The sequence below is a fragment of the Phoca vitulina genome, unplaced genomic scaffold (assembly GCF_004348235.1).
Source record: "Phoca vitulina isolate PV1807 unplaced genomic scaffold, GSC_HSeal_1.0 scaffold123, whole genome shotgun sequence".
Lineage (NCBI taxonomy): Eukaryota > Metazoa > Chordata > Mammalia > Carnivora > Phocidae > Phoca > Phoca vitulina.
The window spans coordinates 553,601-571,532 of record NW_022589826.1 but is presented as its reverse complement, the minus strand read 5'-3'; the positions used below and the strand labels follow the sequence as shown (position 1 = coordinate 571,532).

The window sequence follows — 17,932 nt, the reverse complement described above, 5'->3', positions numbered from 1 at the left end:
CCGAGAGCTCGCACCGCCCGGAGTCCTAGAGCGGACCGGAAGTGCGCGCGCGGGCGGCGGCGGGCGCGTCGGGGAGCCCCGCTGGCCGGGAGGGTGGCCCTGGGCCCGCGGCTGGGGCGTCGCGCGGCCGCCCTGCGCTCCTCGGAGGCGGGAGCCGCGGCTGAGGGACGCGGGTGTGCGAGCGGCCGCCGTGCTGGCCGCCGGGCTCGGCTCCGGAGCGATCTTGCCCGCGCCGTGGCCGTCCGGCTCCGGGGCCCGGGCGTCAGGAGGCCCGAAGCGGCGTCGGTCACGTCGGGTTTCGGCGTGGCGGGGCCCGTGCTGCGCGCTGGGTCCTGTGCTCGCCGTGCGGGTCCGCGCGGAGCCTGGCTTCCCGTCCCAGGGACTCGCCCCAGGAGTGCCCCGTGTTGTCTCGGACACAGGTCCTGCGCCGCGGCCGCCGTCCTTCCGTGTTCACGAGAACTTCCCGCCCGGCGTGGGGGGCGGCGCGCCAGGCCGACCGCGCACCTGCCCAGACCCGGGCCGGAGCTGTCGGGGCTCAGGATGGCCGCGGCCTCCGGCGTCCTCCCGGCCCCGGCTGGCCAGGCTGCGGGGGACCAGGCGGAGATTATCAGAGTGCAGGTTAAAGAAGAAGACCACGTTTGGCATCAGGAGTCCTGCCTAAAGAAGAACGTGTCTCACACCCGGGAGCTCTGTCGCCGGCGCTTCCGGCAGTTCTGCTACCAGGAAACTCCTGGGCCCCGCGAGGCGCTGAGCCGGCTCCGGGAGCTCTGCCGTCAGTGGCTGCGGCCCGAGACGCACAGCAAGGAGCAGATCGTGGAGCTGCTGGTGCTGGAGCAGTTCCTGACCATCCTGCCCGAGGAGCTGCAGGCCTGGGTGCGGGAGCGGCACCCGGAGAGCGGGGACGAGGTGGTGACTGTGCTGGAGGATCTGGAGAGGGAGCTGGATGAGCCTCGACAGCAGGTGAGAAATGGCAGGTGCCAGCTTCCCTGGAGAATTTGAGTGCGTGCGTCGAAGGTGGAGTACGTGCCATCAGCCTCCCACGGGTGGCTGCGTTACCGTTTGAACACATTCATGCCTGTGGGACGACTGTTGATGTGACAGCTGATCCAAATAAGTAGATGATGTAACCAGATGGGAAACCTTGATCTACTGCTTACCGGTAGGAAGTACATCTTACTTAGTGACTGTGAGATTAAAGTAGCTGTCTCTCCTTATGGCACCCACTACGGTAAGCACATATGAAAACAAGTCGGTATGAGAGTATAAGGGATACCTTCTAGGAGAGACAAACAGAGAAGTAGCTAAATGTAATAGAAATACCGGAAACGGTGAATGATGAGATTTGGATTCCATAATACGCCCTGTCACCAATGAGCTGTGTAACCTTGGACGTATCACGCCTTCCCTGGGCTTTAATGTCGTCATCTGTACACCAAAGAGATTGATTGCCTGATTTTCTAGATACTTTCCATTACTTGTAGTTGTTGGTGTGGGAAGTGTATCAAGCTCAGTATTTGGTCTTTCACCATCACACTAGAGATTATTTTTAAGGGAGTATACTTGCCTTCTAGGACAGTAATTTTAGACTGTGACGGATATTGCCCAACACTCTTACATTTCTGTAATGATACTACCCATACATCTATCTGAACCCTTTAAATAGGAACATTTTATGTATACAGTCTGATCTGATAAAACACATTTTTCTGAAATGCATGTCTTTCATATGAGACTGATAAATAGGGACATGAGTCCATATAATGCTGAAATTGTGCTGACTCATACATGAATTTTACCAGCAAGTACATGTTTTGGGTCACCAGGTAAGAGCAGCTGAATGCAAAGTATCTGATGATCGTGGAATGCAGCACGTTGTGAAGATTTGCAGTACTGTGCCGAAGGCCCACTCACCTCCACACCCTTCCTCTGGGCTCTCTCGGCCACACTCTCTGTTTCGGAAATGCTCATTTGTATGGTTCCCTCCCATCTTTGTGCATTTTTTGTTAAACTTTCTTGTATTCCAGAAAATGAGCAAGCACAGGGGTTTACAAGTGCCACAGGAACGTGCCGGTGATAAAATTTCTGCTAGTAAGTGTAAAAGAAGAAAAGCTTTAACAATCAAAGAAAAGCTCGAAATCAGAAAATGCTTTGAAAAAAATGGAAGAACCTGTGACACTGATTGTGCACCTGGCATAAAGGAGTCAGAGACTGCTGGGAAAATGAAAGAAAGTTACCTTGCTGGAACCAGTGCTACAGGGTTCGTTAGAACAAGGCGTGAGGAAATGGAAGAAATGGCACATCTGTCAAGTGTGTGGATTGAATACCAAACACAGAAGCAATCAGAGGCAGCCTTTCTCAGAGTAAAGAGAAGGTCTTAGCAGGACATGAAGACCTTAAGAAAAAAGCTGGAGATCCTGCACATGTGCCTTCATTTAGCAGTAGCGTCTGTTCCGTGACTTCAAGAACCGCCATGCCTTCCGCAATGTTCAGCTCTCTGGTGAAGCTGTGAGTGCAGATGAGAGAAGTGTAGACGGTTCCCCAGTGTTAGGAAATTTGATGAAGAAGGCTGTACGTGGGATCAGATTTTTAATTTTGATGAAACCAGTCTCTGTTGGAAGCAAATTCCCTCAAGAGCCTGTCTCTCGAAGGAAGAAGCACACACTCGAGGGCTGAAGGCTCCAGAAGATCATCTGGTGTGATGCTGCGTGCAGATGCCCGTGAGGATGTCCAGCTAAAGCCTGTTGTGGTTCACCCCGTCGCCCACCCACAAGCTCTGAGAGGAGGTGCCCAGACTAGCCTACTGTGGTTCTAGCAAGAGAGGCTGCATAACAGGGCAGATACTTACTGATCTTTTAGGTGATGTTTTTGTAGATGGTTTAAAAAAGTAACTGTAAGAGGAAAAAAATTGTCTTTCAAAATTCTTTTAATTCTTAAGAATTATAAGCCATCCAAGCCATTCTCCAGTAGTTGCTGAGCTTTCTTCAAATATTAAAGTTCTCTTTTCCCCTCCTAATACAACTTCTTTAGTCCAGCCCCTTGATCAGGGTGTGATCTCAGCCTTTAAAGCTTATTACTTAAGGAGGACATTGAAGATGTTTATTGCACCTACAGGGGATGAAATGCACACACAATTTTTGCATTCTGGAATCAGTTCAACGTTAAACTTGCCATTGATACTATTGAAGAGGTTTGGCATGATGGTCACGGAAGCCTGCTTGCTTGGAGTATAGCATAAAATTCTCCCTGATTTAATTCATGATTCTGAAGGCCTTGAGCCTTCACAAGAGCGCTCCCAAAGCAAAGCAAGCTGTGTTGCTCTGGCAGAGGAGGCTGAATCTGGGAAGTTGGGAGTGAGGGTATTGGGAAGCTGCTGCAATCCTGTGCAGAAGATCTCTCCACATAAGAGCTGCAACAGTTAGTTGCTCAGGCACAAGTGGAAGGTGTGGAAGAAGCTGCCCCGAAAGAGCTGTTCATTTCTCCCTCACTTTCTGCTTTAGGTGCATTGGAGAGGGCGTGGCAATGGGCCAAAGGTAATGCAGAACGCAGCGGGATCGCACTTCTGCGTAAGGTCCTATTCGGAACCATAGAAGCTGCTGCTTTATGAACGAAGGAAAATGTTTAAGCAGCAAAAACTGGGTATCTTTTTATAAGTCAATGCCAAAGAAGTAAAAACAAGATGATGAGCCAGAACCATTACTATATTTCTTCTAAAATCACTGCATTTCTTGGAAAATGTGCAAATGCTTCTCCACCTGGACTTGTGAAAGCAGCATCTCTACCCTTGCTCCATCCTTTCCTCGTACCTCTTTCTAACACAATAGTTTCACCTTTGTAAGGTCAAGTCCTGTATGAAATGTGATCATTCTTTATAATATGTCTTTTTGACTATGCTTTTATTTTTAGTAGAATTGCTATAGTTTTATTAGCGCTCTAGTGACAAAGTAGTGTAGATGTTCAGTAGTCTATCCTGTAACTTTTTTTTTTTTTTTAAAGATTTTATTTATTTGACAGAGAGAGACACAGCAAGAGAGGGAACACAAGCAGGGGGAGTGGGAGAAGCAGGCTTCCTGCAGAGCAGGGAGCCCGATGCGGGGCTCGATCCCAGGACCCTGAGATCATGACCTGAGCCGAAGGCAGACGCTTAACGACTGAGCCACCCAGGCGCCCCCCCCGTAACTTTATTTTTTCCATAAACCTTGTTATTTTTTTGTGCAGTTTTGCAGAAAGCATGTTTTTTCATGAGTTCACGTATTCTTACGTAGATGCCTATATAAGCAGTCTCTTACCTCTAGCCAGTACATCTTCTCCCTTCGTTTCAAAAAAACAATATTGGTTTTTCCCTTAAGACGTGCCTGTTACTTTAGAATTTCCCTCTTTTAGCTTTGTTAAGAAATGTAGCCATTGGTAGGATTTGGTGTTCGGTCAGTTCTGGGTAATGTTCACATTTGATAGTTTTTCATACGATTCAGGATTATAGGAATCTCCCTAGTCTTAGAGAATATTATGTTTGCGTACGTGGTTCTCATTTTTCTTGTTTCTGTGTGATTTCTGGAAAAAGGGGGAAATGGCACTGTTGCAGACATTTTCAGCTGCCAGCTGGACACAGGTGTCCCTGCTTCAGAAAGTTTCTCTCTAACCCACTTCACTGTACTCACTTGCTCTTACAAAACACCTGCGTTAGTACAGGAATGGCTCCTTTGCATAAAAATGAAAATCTCCTCTGGATTTCTTCTGGTGAGCAAACCCAGGAACGAATGCAGTCCTTTTACGGGCGAAGTGGCCCCACGCGAACTTACAGAAAATGGGGGAGACTTTGCTGTATGCCATTTCGCTTGCAGTAGTTTTCATAGGAACGCTCTACTGCACAGCGGGAAAACCTGTGTGTTCTCCCCTCCTCCTTCCTTAAAACAGGATGATTCCTTCCAGCTCTTCTTGTACTCGAGTTGGCTGTGCAGCATGGCTCTGGCCAGGGAGAAATAGGCATGCTTTCTGGGAGTTTCTGGGAAAGCTTTTACTTTCCTTATAAAATGGGACAGATGTGTTTAGTTCTGTATTTTCCCACTTCCTGTTTTGAACATAAATGTGGTGTCTGGAGCCATTTCAGAAACTTCTTTTTTCAGTTGATAAATTTTAGAGAGTAGGTTGACAATACTACAAACAAAATTGTTTCTATCCATGGATATTGCTAATGAATATAAAATTATCTATAATCTGTACCTTTTAAAGCATAATATTTCACTAGCTGACATCTGAATGTTGGTATGGACTCTGTTTTTCTTTCATTTTTATTTTAAAAAAACAGCATTTAGCATAGGAAATGATGAGATACCACTAATAGCTGGTGAAGTGAATATAATGTTATATAATATTATATTTCATATATATTTATATATATGCCTTTATATATGCTTTATTAATCCAACAAAAATTAGCAAAAAACCCCCACTTAATTCTAAGTTTTATTGTCAATTATAGGATAACTCTTTGATTATTTAAGCTAGCATTTCTTTTTTTTTTTTAAGATTTATTTATTTATTAGAGAGAGAGTGAGAGAGGGAACACAAGCAGGGGGAGTGGGAGAGGGAGAAGCAGGCTTCCCGCTGAGCAGGGAGCCCGATGTGGGGCTCGATCCCAGGACCGTGGGATCATGACCTGAGCCGAAGGCAGACGCTTAACGACTGAGCCACCCAGGCGCCCCTCTTTTTTTTTTTTTTAAATTTTATTTTATTATGTTAGTCACCATACATTACATCATTAGTTTTTGAGGTAGTGTTCTATGATCCATTGTTTGTGTATAACACCCAGTGCTCCATGCAGAACGTGCCCTCTTTAATACCCATCACCAGGCTAACCCATCCTCCCACCCCCCACCACTCCAGCAACCCTCAGTTTGTTTCCTGAGATTAAGAGTCTCTTACAGTTTGTCTCCCTCTCTGGTTTCATCTTGTTTCATTTTTCCCTCCCTTCCCCTATGATCCTCTGCCTTGTTTTCTTAAATTCCACATATCAGATCATATGATACTTGTCTTTCTCTGATTGACTTATTTCGTTTAGCATATAATACCCTCTAGTTGCATCCACATTGTTGCAAATGGCAAGATTTCGGTTTTTTTGATGGCTTAAGCTAGCATTTCTTTTCAGTATATACATATGGGGAGTTAGCCAGTTAGCTAAAATAAATCAGGACATGCAGATCAACAGTATTTTATGGTAATTGGGGTTGTGTCACAACTTCACTAGGAATTTTATCATCTAGATTGATCAATGAATATTTCTAGGGCAGTATTAAGAACTTATATGTGCATTATAATGGACTTTTATGCTCATTTTATGCCACCTTTTATAGTAACATGGATAAAAAGTTTTTTTTTAAATATGTGTGGCTTGTTTAATTTGCCGTAGTAATTGTTTTCCATTGCTTAGCTTGTCACACCTTAGCATTGAAAATCTCAGCACAAGCTCAGACGTCAATGACACTATTTTCCAGACTTATATTTTCCCTATGCCAGATCCAAACTACGTACAAAAATCTCATATCTGAATGTATAATGTACTACAAACCAATAAGCAAAAGGACACATACCCCAATAAAGAAATCAACAAAAGATTTGAACATGCACTGTACAAAAAAAGGGTAATTAGCCAATAAAACTGTAAAACAATAACTCAATCTTACTAATCAGAAAACTGCAAATTAAAACAATATGTGGTACCATTTTATTCCAACTAGTGTGGATTAAAAGTGCTGACATGACCAAATTTTGGTAAGGATGTTGAGCCACTGGAATGCTTATATCCTAGGAATAAGTTGTTTTGACCACTTTGGAAATATCTCCCATGCATAACCGTACTCTGTGATCCAACAAACCTACTTCCAGGTATGTATCTACAAGAAACACTTTCAGAGAGCAGCAGCATTATAATTACCAGAAACTCTATAAACAACTGAAATGACTATTAAAAGTGGGATGGGTGAACATAATTATGGTGTATTTGTACTGTTGGATACTGTGCAACAATGAAAATAAAGGAACAACTACATTCAACAGTGTGGATGAATTTCACAAACACAATGTTGAGCAAAGAAGCCAGACAAAAATAAATACATGTTGTATGATTTTCCTTATATAAAGTTCAGAAAGCAACATGACTCTGTGGTGATCTATGTCAGAGTAGTAATTAGTTTTGGGGAAGAGAGGGGCACAAGTAGCCTTCTGAGATGCTGATCATGTTCTGGGTGGTTCACTTTGTGATAAATCATCAAGCTCTATGCTTATGAGCTGAGTACTTTTTTCTAAGCATATAATCCAATTAAAAATTGTATTAATTATGGGGCACCTGGGTGGCTCAGCTGGTTAAGGGCTGACTCTTGATCTCCGGGTGGTGAGATCGAGCCCCATGTGGGCTCCGCGCTGAGTGTGGAGTCTGCTTGAGATTCTCTCTCTCCCTCTCCCTCTCCCTCTGCGCCTCCCCCCGATCACACGCTTTCTCTCTCTCTTTCTCTGAAATAAATCTTAAAAAATTGTATTAAAGATTTTTATCCCATTGTGATGTCTCCTGCATGCTGGCTAGGGTATTTGACTATATGCACATTTTTAGATTATATGTCATATGAATGAGGAATTATTTGTGTAAAACCAAGACCTAGTGAGGGAAATTTTCAGAATTAACCAAGTTTGTAAATGCCCACCAAAGGATAAGCTAAATTTTTACTTGGATTTTGCAAGTTAGATGCAGAGCATGGGTAATCGATGCCAGGTGTATGGCAGAGCATGGATTGATCAGGTTTCCATACCAGGTTCTTCTGTATCGATAGATTGGATTTTTTCCTTGTTTTGTCCTCAAGAATATTTGGCAGACTGTTGAAATGTTTGGTCTGACTGCAGGGTGGCTTCCACGAGGCTGTTGTGCAAGAATGCAGGCTTGGCAGGGATGTGAAGGGGCCGGGCCTCTTCACTGTATGGAGCCCACTCCGAGAGCCTCCAGCCGGGGAGTCCGAGCCTCTTGTTTGCGTTCTTTTCACTGTAAGGTATATGAAATAAATACAAATCAGAATTTCTGTTGTTAGGGAGATGACAACTTGCTTTTTTTTTTTTTTTAATTAACTTTCATCCTTGCTCTGTTTTATTCTTTTTAAAGATTTTCACTTATTTGTGAGGGAGAGCACATGCACAGCCAGGGGGAGCAGTGGGCAGAAGGAGAAGCAGGCTCTCTGCTGAGCAGGGAGCCCAGTGCGGGCTCGATCCCAGGCCCCCGGGATCATGACCTGAGCCGAAGGCAGACGGTTAATCGACTGAGCCACCCAGGCGTCCCCAAAAATGGTTTCTTATGGGAGTGGGGGTGGAGTAGAATATGAGCAAGACTTCTCTGAGTATATATTTTGATTTTTTTAATATCATGTAAATGTTTTAAGTATTTAAAAAGCAATGTTAAATTCAAAATGATTAAACACAAACAGATGAACTCAGCTGTACATGAAATTACAATAACAGCAAAACAATAATTGAGGTGACTTGAACACGGTGTTCTGACTATATACTCTTAGTGGGGTACTGTCTGGGCAAAGAAAGCCACAGAGATAATTGATTTTATAGGTATGTTGTTGGGAGTGTTCTGTAACACACAGCACTGTAATTCTGAAACTTGAGTGTTTATTGTAGGTTAGAGCAAACAAGTACATAACATTGTATTGAACTGGGTTTTGTTTGTTTCACTGTGGGAGAAAGATATGTTAAAATGGAATATGGAAAGGTGAGGTATGGCATTGAAATGGAATGGAATTCATGATAATCTAGAAATACGTTTACCAGCTCTATCCATAAAAGGGCCTGGAGGGGATGACGCACCATTAACAATGAGCCCACCTACTACTCAGTCTTTGTTTCCAACACTGTTGCTCTAAAACGAATCAAGCCTTCTTGGGGAAACGGTTGAAACTAGATCTGGGACAGGGCAAGTACAGTGTGGTCCTTGTGTTTATTGTTCTGGAAAGCACAGATGTGCTAAAAACACTAGTGAGGGTCATGTTCCAAGGATGCAGGAACCTGATGAAAGGGCCGCTGGGGCTAAATGGGAGACAGTTTAAGATCGAGGTGAGTAAGGATGGAATGGATTACAGAATAAGTCTGTAGTGATATTCAAGATGAGAGCCAGAGGAGGCGCCCGGGTGGCTCCGTCGGTTAAGCGTCTGACTTGATTTTGGCTCAGGTCATGGTCTCGGGGTTGTGAGGTGGAGCCCACCTCAGGCTCTGTGCTGAGCGCGGAGCCTGCTTAAGACTCTCCCTCTGTCCTCCCCATGCAGTGCACACACATGAGAGAGAGCTCTTCACAGAAAATTGCTAGCTAGTCAATGTAGAAGGAATTATAAAGGCAGGCAGTCACCATTTTGCAACCCCCAGTATAAAAATTGATCAGAATCATCAGTGAATGCTAAAACCATTGGGGAATAGGCTATTTATGTAGTTCCATACTATTACCCATAGTTGACTTATTAATTACAGTGGGAAACGTGAATGGATAGGGCTGGTAGGTCACTACCTGAACTGTGTGGTCAAGTTTGGCATTATCAGTAATGAGATAACTTGGTAGTGTGTGCCCTGGGATGTACCACCGCAAGGACACAGCACTTACGTAGTGTTCTTCCAGAAGTTCCTCACCAGAGTCCATCTGTGAAGAAGGAGGAAGACAAATCCCTAATGTGGGGTATTCTGTAACATAACTGGCTCTGAGTTTTCAAAAACTGAATGTCATAAAAAGGCAGGAAACTTTTAGATTAAAAGAATCAAAAGACATAATAACCGAAAACAATGTATAAGTACTGTTCACAAAGTTAAAAAAAATCATAAAGTATATTTTGGGGACAGTTAGGGAAACTTAATTATAAACCATATATGAGATGATTAGTGTAAGAAGATAATGTTTTCTTTTTTACCCAGCACAGTCATCCAAAATGATTGGCTTCTTTCCCCGTCCATAACACTGGGGTGATGTTTTCCACATTTATTCTAAAACAACTGTCAGATTCCTTTCTGCGTTGAATAGCTCATGAGTAACTCTTAGATAATTTGCATAACCTCACCCCAGATATTTATTTTTAATTGCTCACACTGAAATCTACTTACAATTTTCTTTTAATTATCGCAGTTTAGGGAGGATTCCTTTCATGTGTTCTTGTTGTTATTCCCCCAAACAGAAACCCCAGGGATGAGTATCTGTCCAGTGGAGACAGTTTCTGCTGCATGACTGGCTTTATTAGTCCCAGCATTTTTTATTTCTTCTTATTCCATATGGGACTCCTCTTAAGAATTCAGTGAAGACTTTATCTTCTTACGTACTATTTCAGTAGAAGACTGTTCTGAGGTTTGTGCAGTGATCGTGTATATTAATTTCCAGATGTACCTGTTTGTCCTCAGGTCCCACAGGGCACAGATGGGCCGGAAATTCCTATGGAGGAAATGATTCCCGTGGAGACTGCAAAGGAGCCCTTAGGTGCCCAGCTCCAGCCCATGGAAGACAGAATGGAATGTGACTCTCCGGAGCCACACCCACTGCAGGATAATGGTGAGGATAATCTAGTCTGGAAAGAGGATGAGATTTGAGAGCGGGAAGGGTCTGGTCGCTGAGAAGTTATCAAACCTCATTCCGTTGCAGCCTACTGAACATAGCTGAAGGAAAACTCAGCCAGTGTCGTGTGATGCTGTTAAAGGAGTTGAATCCAGCAGCCACGTAATAATGTAAGAAAAAGTTGAATACAGCCAATAGTTCCATGGTTTTCCATGGATATCTTGCAATGGAATTAAGTACCTGTGGGTAAATCAGAGGTGCATCTGTGGTGAGCATTTGTCAGTGTAGCCGTAGGTCCCATTTCTGTAGCCTCTGCCCCAATTTTTGTCAGTATGATGTTTAACATTTGGAAATTCTACTTAGAAATTCTGTTAAAGAAAATGAGGGGCGCCTGGTCGGTGAAGCGTCTGCCTTGGGCTCAGGTCATGATCCCGGGGTCCTGGGATTGAGTCCTGCATTGGGCTCCCTGCTCAGCTGGGGGTCTGCTTCTCCCTCTGACCTTCCCCCTGCTTGCTCTCTCTTTCAGATGAATAAATAAATCTTTTTAAAAATCTATTACTGTATTGCTGAGGCTTTTCTAGCCAAAAAAATTTATCTTTTGTAGTATTAATAAATAACATCAATTTACTTCTTGTTTTATATAAAACAGTGCTTTACTTTAAGGCTAATCCCAGATACTGCTCTGGAAAGTCACATCCTGGCTTTCTACTCTTTACTATATCAGAATTTTTTGTTCCTGACTGGGGTTCTTCATTTACCTTCTATTCCTCCAAGGCTGAACTCCCTAACCAAAACTGTACTCCCCCCAACTTGTGTGCTCATAGCCTCTACTTCTACCCCAAACTCTAGTGGCTACTTGGGCAATATATATTTCAAATTAATTGTTTTTTCTTTATATTTTAGGGTCATTTTTGTGGCTTTCCATGATGTCTCAAAGCATGGGTGATGATAACCCCAGTAGTTTAGACACTAATGAGTCAGAAATTGAACCAGAAAAGATGAGAGAGAAGTTCTTCAGAAGCTTAGCAGTGTTACTGGAAAACAAAAGCAATAATACCAAGATATTTTCTAAAGCAAAGTACTGTCAGTTAATAAGGGAAGTGAAAGAGGCTAAAGTGAAGGCAAGAAAGGAATCCGTTGACTACCGTCGCTTAGCTAGATTTGATGTGATCCTTGTACAAGGAAATGAGAAGCTGATTGAAGCTATAAATGGGGAAACAGATAAAGTACGGTATTACTTACACAGCGAGGAGTTATTTGACATTCTGCATGATACCCATCTCAGCATTGGACATGGTGGGCGGACCCGCATGGAAAAAGAGTTACAAGCAAAATACAAGAACATCACGAAGGAAGTCATAATGCTGTACTTGACACTCTGCAGACCATGCCAACAGAAGAATTCAAAACTCCAGAAAGTTCTAACATCAAAGCCAATGAAGGAAGTGAATTCAAGATGCCAAGTGGATCTTATAGACATGCAATTGAATCCTGATGGGGAGTATAAATTTATTATGCATTATCAAGACCTTCGTACAAAGTTGAGTTTTTTGCGGTCACTAAAATCTAAAAAGCCTAAGGAAGTTGCACATGCTCTTTTAGATATTTTTACAATTATTGGAGCACCCAGTGTCCTACAGTCAGACAATGGGAGGGAATTTTCAAGCCAGATTGTCAATGAACTCAGTAATATTTGGCCAGAATTGAAAATTGTCCATGGGAAGCCTCCGCCCTGTCAAAGCCAAAGTTCTATGAATCAAACTAATGAGGATATCCAAAATAGGATTATCTCCTGGATGCAAACTAACCATTCATCACACTGGGCTGAATTTTTATGGTTCATTCAGATGACCCAAAATCAACCCTATCACCGAGGCATGCAGCAGACTCCATTTGAAGGCACATTTAGCTCTGAAGCTAAACTAGGCCTGTGTCATTCTCAGTTAACTGAAGAACTTATTGCTAGCCTGAATCCAGAAGACGAATTAGAACAGGCTGACAGAGAATCAGAAAGTATGCCGGGAGCACCATATGAAGAGAACATCGAGACTGGCATGGATAGCAGTGATATTGAAGAGCATCTTTCTACTCCTCCCGGGGCCATGAAGAACCCTCCCAAAAACAGAGTAGAATTTGTATCCTGTGTAGTTTGTGAGAAAGAACGCTCAGGCGCTCACGGTTGTGTATCATGTGGTGGGAACGTCCATGCGGTCTGTGGAGCGCCCCCTCAACGTAACCCTGAGGGCTGTCGTCACAGAGTAACGTGCGGTCTCTGCTGTGAGACCACGACAACAAAAAGGAAACGTGATGAGACCCAAAGAAGTTTGACTGGTCAGCCTTCCAAAATGCTGAAGCCGTCAGAGACACCATTTTCATCAGACAAAGTAGGAGATTGGGTAAGAGTCTGAGTACCTGCTGCCGAGCAGAGCCGGGAAGAGCTTCGTTACACGTCACTGTGCTCGTGATGGGTGAGGATGTTCTGGCGTGGTCGACATACTAAAGCACCATTGGGCCAACTTGGGTCTGTTTTCTCCAGAGAAAAGCCCATTACTTTTAACCCGCCCCCCCCCCCCACTCCTTTTTTCAAGTTGGAAGTTATAACCTTGAATGCTGCTTTATTTGTTGTCTGGGGTCATGACAGTATCTTTTACTCCTTTCTGGTACCAGGCATCTCCTGGGGGAAGTGCGAAAGCTAGGATGGTGTGTGTGAGGGTGTGTTTCTCCAGGAGGATGAATGTGGGAAAAGCCGAACTTAATGTTACTTTGTTTTAATTGTATGTGAGTTTGGGTGGGGAGGTAGGCTAAGAAAGGGCATCTTGGTCAAGTGAAGAAGTATTTAGGGGAAGACGATCAGTCTGATTGGAGATACGGGTTTGTGTTGAGAAAAAGCTCAGTTTTCAGATTTAAATGGAGAGCATGAGATAAGGCCAAAGAGATGTGTTTTAAATCAGTAGGTTTTATAAAGTAGAGTTAATGTGTGTTGAGTTTAGAGTTTTGAAATACGGAGGTTACACCTGATTTGGGCCAGTGGTACCCGGAGTGTGATCTGCAGACCGGTGGTCTGCAGACTGTTTCTACTAGTCCACAAAGGGGTAAGTACCCTCATCAGGAGTTACGGCAGTTTGACGTTGCTGTAGCACCCAGGCATATGATTCATGAACTCGTGGTTTTGAATAGAACGCGGGCCGGTTTGGGCGTCACTAAGCTGTCGAGGCCGGTCCTTGTGCTGCGAGCCACACACCAGTCAAGCACAGTTACAACGTGTGGTGTTTGGTGGCTACTTTGTCTGCCGTGACTCGGAGGAATGTAAACCTTTATCTCTATCACTTAATTTTAAACCCATTTCTAAGTTTTTAATCAAGCCTAGTTTTTAACTTGTAGTTTGTTATCAGAAAAAGGAGGAAAGTAAAATTTGTATTATTTATTTTTATTCCTAATTTGCAGATGGCAAAACAAGCTTCACTGGACTTTTTTGTCAAGAAAAAACATACCTTTTCTGAACATAGCAGCAGTAGTAAGAGAAATGGTACCGATGGAAGTCGCCCAGAGCAGGTGAAAACCAGAAGAGTTCACACAAGTTTTACTCGGAAGTATGATCCCTCGTATATCGAGTTTGGGTTTGTAGCCGTAATTGACGGTGAAGTGCTGAAACCGCAGTGTATTATCTGTGGAGACATACTGGCTAATGAAGCGATGAAACCATCAAAACTTAAGCGGCATTTATATTCAAAACATAAAGAAATAAGTTCACAACCAAAAGAATTCTTTGAGAGAAAGAGTAGCGAATTAAAAAGCCGGCCAAAGCAGGTGTTCAACGTGTCTCATATAAACATCAGTGCTCTTCGGGCTTCCTACAAAGTGGCGCTCCCGGTTGCCAAGTCTAAAACGCCGTACACAATCGCGGAGACGCTGGTGAAAGACTGCATCAGAGAAGTCTGCCTGGAGATGCTGGGTGAGTCCGCAGCGAAGAAGGTGGCACAGGTGCCCCTTTCCAATGACACCATGGCTCGACGCATTCAGGAGCTGGCTAGCGACATGGAAGACCAACTCATAGAGCAGATTAAAGAGGCAAAGTACTACTCGTTGCAACTGGATGAATGCAGAGATATTGCTAACATGGTCATTCTTTTAGTGTATGTGCGGTTCGAACACGATGATGATATAAAGGAAGAATTCTTCTTTTCAGCCTCTTTACCGACAAACACGACTAGCTCAGAACTGTATGAAGCTCTGAAGAATTACGTTGTCAATAAGTGTGGTCTGGAATTTAGGTTTTGTGTAGGACTGTGTTCAGATGGCGCAGCCTCAATGACAGGAATGCATTCCGAAGTGGTTACCCAGATTAAGGAGCTTGCACCAGAATGCAGAATAACACACTGCTTCATTCATCGAGAAAGTCTGGCTATGAAAAAGGTGTCAGCAGAACTAAACAGTGTGCTTACTGACACAGTAAAAATTGTGAATTATGTCAAGTCTAACTTGTTAAATTCAAGACTGTTCTCTTTATTATGTGACAATATGGAAGCTGATCATAAGCAGCTGTTATTGCATGCTGAGATTCGGTGGTTATCTCGGGGAAAAGTTCTATCAAGAATGTTTGAAATACGAAATGAACTCTTAGTATTTCTGCAGAGCAAGAAACCAGTTTGGTCCCAGCTTTTCAGAGATGTGAATTGGACAGCCAGACTTGCTTATTTATCTGATATCTTCAGTATTTTTAATGACCTTAATGTTTCCATGCAAGGAAAGAATGCAACCTGTTTTTCAATGGCTGATAAGATTGAAGGACAAAAACAAAAGTTAGAAGCTTGGAAAAACAGAGTTTCTACAGATTGTTATGACATGTTCCATAATTTAACAACAGTTATCCATGAAGTAGGTGATGACCTTGACATTGCCCATCTGCGAAAAATTATCAACGAACATCTTACAAATTTGTTGGATTATTTTGAATTGTATTTTCCATCAAAAGAAGATCCACGTGTAGGAAACTCATGGATCCAAAATCCATTTCTTTCACCAAAAGATAATTTAAATTTAACTGTAACTCTGCAGGATAACTTGTTGAAGCTGGCTACTGATGAAGGATTGAAAATGAATTTTGAAAATACAGCATCACTTGCTTCATTTTGGATAAAAGTTAAAAATGAGTATCCTGAGCTTGCTGAGGTTGCTTTAAAATCCCTCCTTCTATTCCCCTCAACATCCCTCTGTGAGACTGGGTTCTCTACTTTGAGTGTCATTAAAACAAAACACAGGAACAGTTTAAATATCCATTATCCCCTGAGAGTAGCACTGTCATCAATCCAGCCTAGGTTAGACAAGTTAACAAGCAAGAAGCAAGCTCACTTATCACATTAAAAACTTGAAGGTGTCCAGTCAAAGTATGCATATACGCATCATGGAATAGGAAAAGTTATGATTAAAATAGTTTTCTATATCAATTGTCTATATGTACACTTTCAGTTAAATGTACAGTTTTTATAATTGTTTTTTCTTGTTATATTTGTTATATTTATTAAAATGTAACTTTAAATCTGTTGCTTCTAATATTAAAAAATTTGGTCTTACATTTTGTACGTCTTTGTTATTGTTGTACTTCATTAGCATATTTAGATTGTAGCACCACTTCAGGATGGTAGTGATTTCTTTGAAATGGCGTCTTAGACCACTGGCGGGAAGTGAGCTCGGGGCTGGAATTAGAATCGGAGTGCCAGGGTCAGGAAGGGGGGGGTGGGCTTCTGCAGCTAGTCCTGGGTGGAAGCTGACCTTAAGTTTCCTCCATGGGTGCGTGTTTAGACACTGTTTACATGGCTGAGGTGGGGGAAACACCTCGTCATGGTGTCATGGCTTTGGATTCTCGTTGGTAAGTTCCAATTTCATTATGGTGGGGGATCGGGCCCCTCAAGCCACAGAGTTTAGATCAGGTACAGATCTTTAGATTTTGCTGGAGCTGATTGCTGTCAAGGTTCTGTGGGTCAAAGCCAGGTATTTTAGCACCTTGGGTAGATGTAGTAACCTCTACTGGGTGGAGACAGTTCAGGAAAACGCCACACATCTGCATTCGCTCAGAATTACCGAAAACAAACGATTAGCACAAGGCAGGTTCTTTAGGGTAAAACATGCCAAGATCCTTGGAGAAAGTGTCTTTTCCTAGGCAGGGAAGCAACATAACTGTAATGCTTCTGTTCAAAGAAATGTACCGTTGAAGGTTGAAGAAGGGAAGGATATTTAGTAATACCGAATGTCACTACCACTTTATTGGTTAGAAAGTTTCATCGGAATGATCCCAAACATCTTAGAAAGTAGAGGAAATGTTTTCCACATTCAATTCTGAAGCTTTAGTAGGATTATATTTCAGTGTGTATGTTTAATAAAATCTTACAGCTTTTCAAAAATAAGGTGATAGTGGTGGACAGATATCCATGACAGTGGTTTAATTTTGTCCACCTACATTTCTGTGTCCTCTCTCCTACCTGACTATATTTTGGAACTAAGGGACTTATATTTTTCAAATTTTACCATTTGTTGATTGAATACTGTGCTTCCAGTTTTCAATTTTAAAAAGCAATGTATGTATGGTGATTTTATACTTATTTCTATAAATGCCTGAAGTGTCTGGGAGAAAATAAACTGAGGGACATAAAGAGTACATTTTAAAAGAGAACTAAATTCCCATATTTTCTCCCTAATAAATACAAAGTATTGGATATCTGAGAACAGAATTAGAATCATCTGGACAAAATTTTTGGTGTGATTTTTGGCCTTCTCAGATATTTGCATTAGATGCCTGCCTATTTTTCCTGCAAATGACTCAGTACTAGGAGGCTGAATTGCTTTCCCTCTACCTTCTTTTTTTTTTTTTTTTTTTTAGGAATATTTGTCTTTCCTCCATTTCTTCCTCCCTGTGTTTTATTGTCTTACTGTACATTTTTTTCTTCAACAGCTTTATTGAGCTATAGTTTACATGAAAACATGAATTTGATGAGTAGTGATTCTGTAAATGATCTTTTTCTCCCTATTTTCTCCTAGTTTGGCAGTGAGTTCACATGTGTGTATACGTGGTGTATGCATACACCACAGAGGTAACTGCATATTCTCTTGTGTGCACATAATGACTATTGTGTTTGGTCCCACTTATTTTATGTATGTGTTGTTTTTAAGTTGTATTTATAGTTATTTATGTATACCAGGATGTTGTGTTGAACTTTTCCTTTTACTCAAAGAATGGCAATTACAGAGGGGCCAAAGATGGGTCAAGGAGATGCTAAGTACCCCCTATTCTAAAGAACTGTTGGCATGCTAGACCCAGAAGCCTCCCGCCCTTCACACAGCACAGCACACAGACACGCCTTCCAGTGTAACAAGT

At 42.6% G+C, this 17,932-nt stretch overlaps 1 protein-coding gene across 6 annotated transcripts; it reads left to right on the top strand.

Annotated features, from left to right (window-relative positions):
* The first annotated feature begins 178 nt into the window (after window positions 1-178).
* ZBED9 (zinc finger BED-type containing 9) lies at window positions 179-16,268 on the top strand. Of its 6 annotated transcripts, none has more exons than XM_032398939.1 (4): window positions 180-960; window positions 10,413-10,560; window positions 10,651-10,733; window positions 11,467-11,556. In XM_032398939.1, the coding sequence occupies exons 1-3, from the start codon at window positions 541-543 to the stop codon at window positions 10,656-10,658; spliced, it is 576 nt and encodes a 191-aa protein (XP_032254830.1). In that variant the 5' UTR covers window positions 180-540; the 3' UTR covers window positions 10,659-10,733; window positions 11,467-11,556. The 6 variants fall into 6 exon arrangements, with proteins under 6 accessions (XP_032254829.1, XP_032254830.1, XP_032254826.1 ...); XM_032398935.1 differs by lacking the exon at window positions 10,651-10,733 and adding an exon at window positions 14,008-16,268 and having other exon boundaries at window positions 181-960; window positions 11,467-12,947; XM_032398933.1 differs by lacking the exon at window positions 10,651-10,733 and adding an exon at window positions 14,008-16,268 and having other exon boundaries at window positions 182-960; window positions 11,467-12,959.
* The last annotated feature ends 1,664 nt before the right edge of the window (window positions 16,269-17,932 follow it).

What these genes read in the sequence shown, in the direction of transcription:
- ZBED9 (XM_032398933.1), top strand. Translation starts at nt 541, where the DNA reads ATGGCCGCGGCCTCCGGCGTCCTCCCGGCCCCGGCTGGCCAGGCTGCG. An exon ending in ACACCCACTGCAGGATAATG is followed by an intron (nt 10,561 to 11,466) that starts GTGAGGATAATC and finishes TTTATATTTTAG; the next exon opens with GGTCATTTTTGTGGCTTTCC. An exon ending in CAGACAAAGTAGGAGATTGG is followed by an intron (nt 12,960 to 14,007) that starts GTAAGAGTCTGA and finishes CCTAATTTGCAG; the next exon opens with ATGGCAAAACAAGCTTCACT.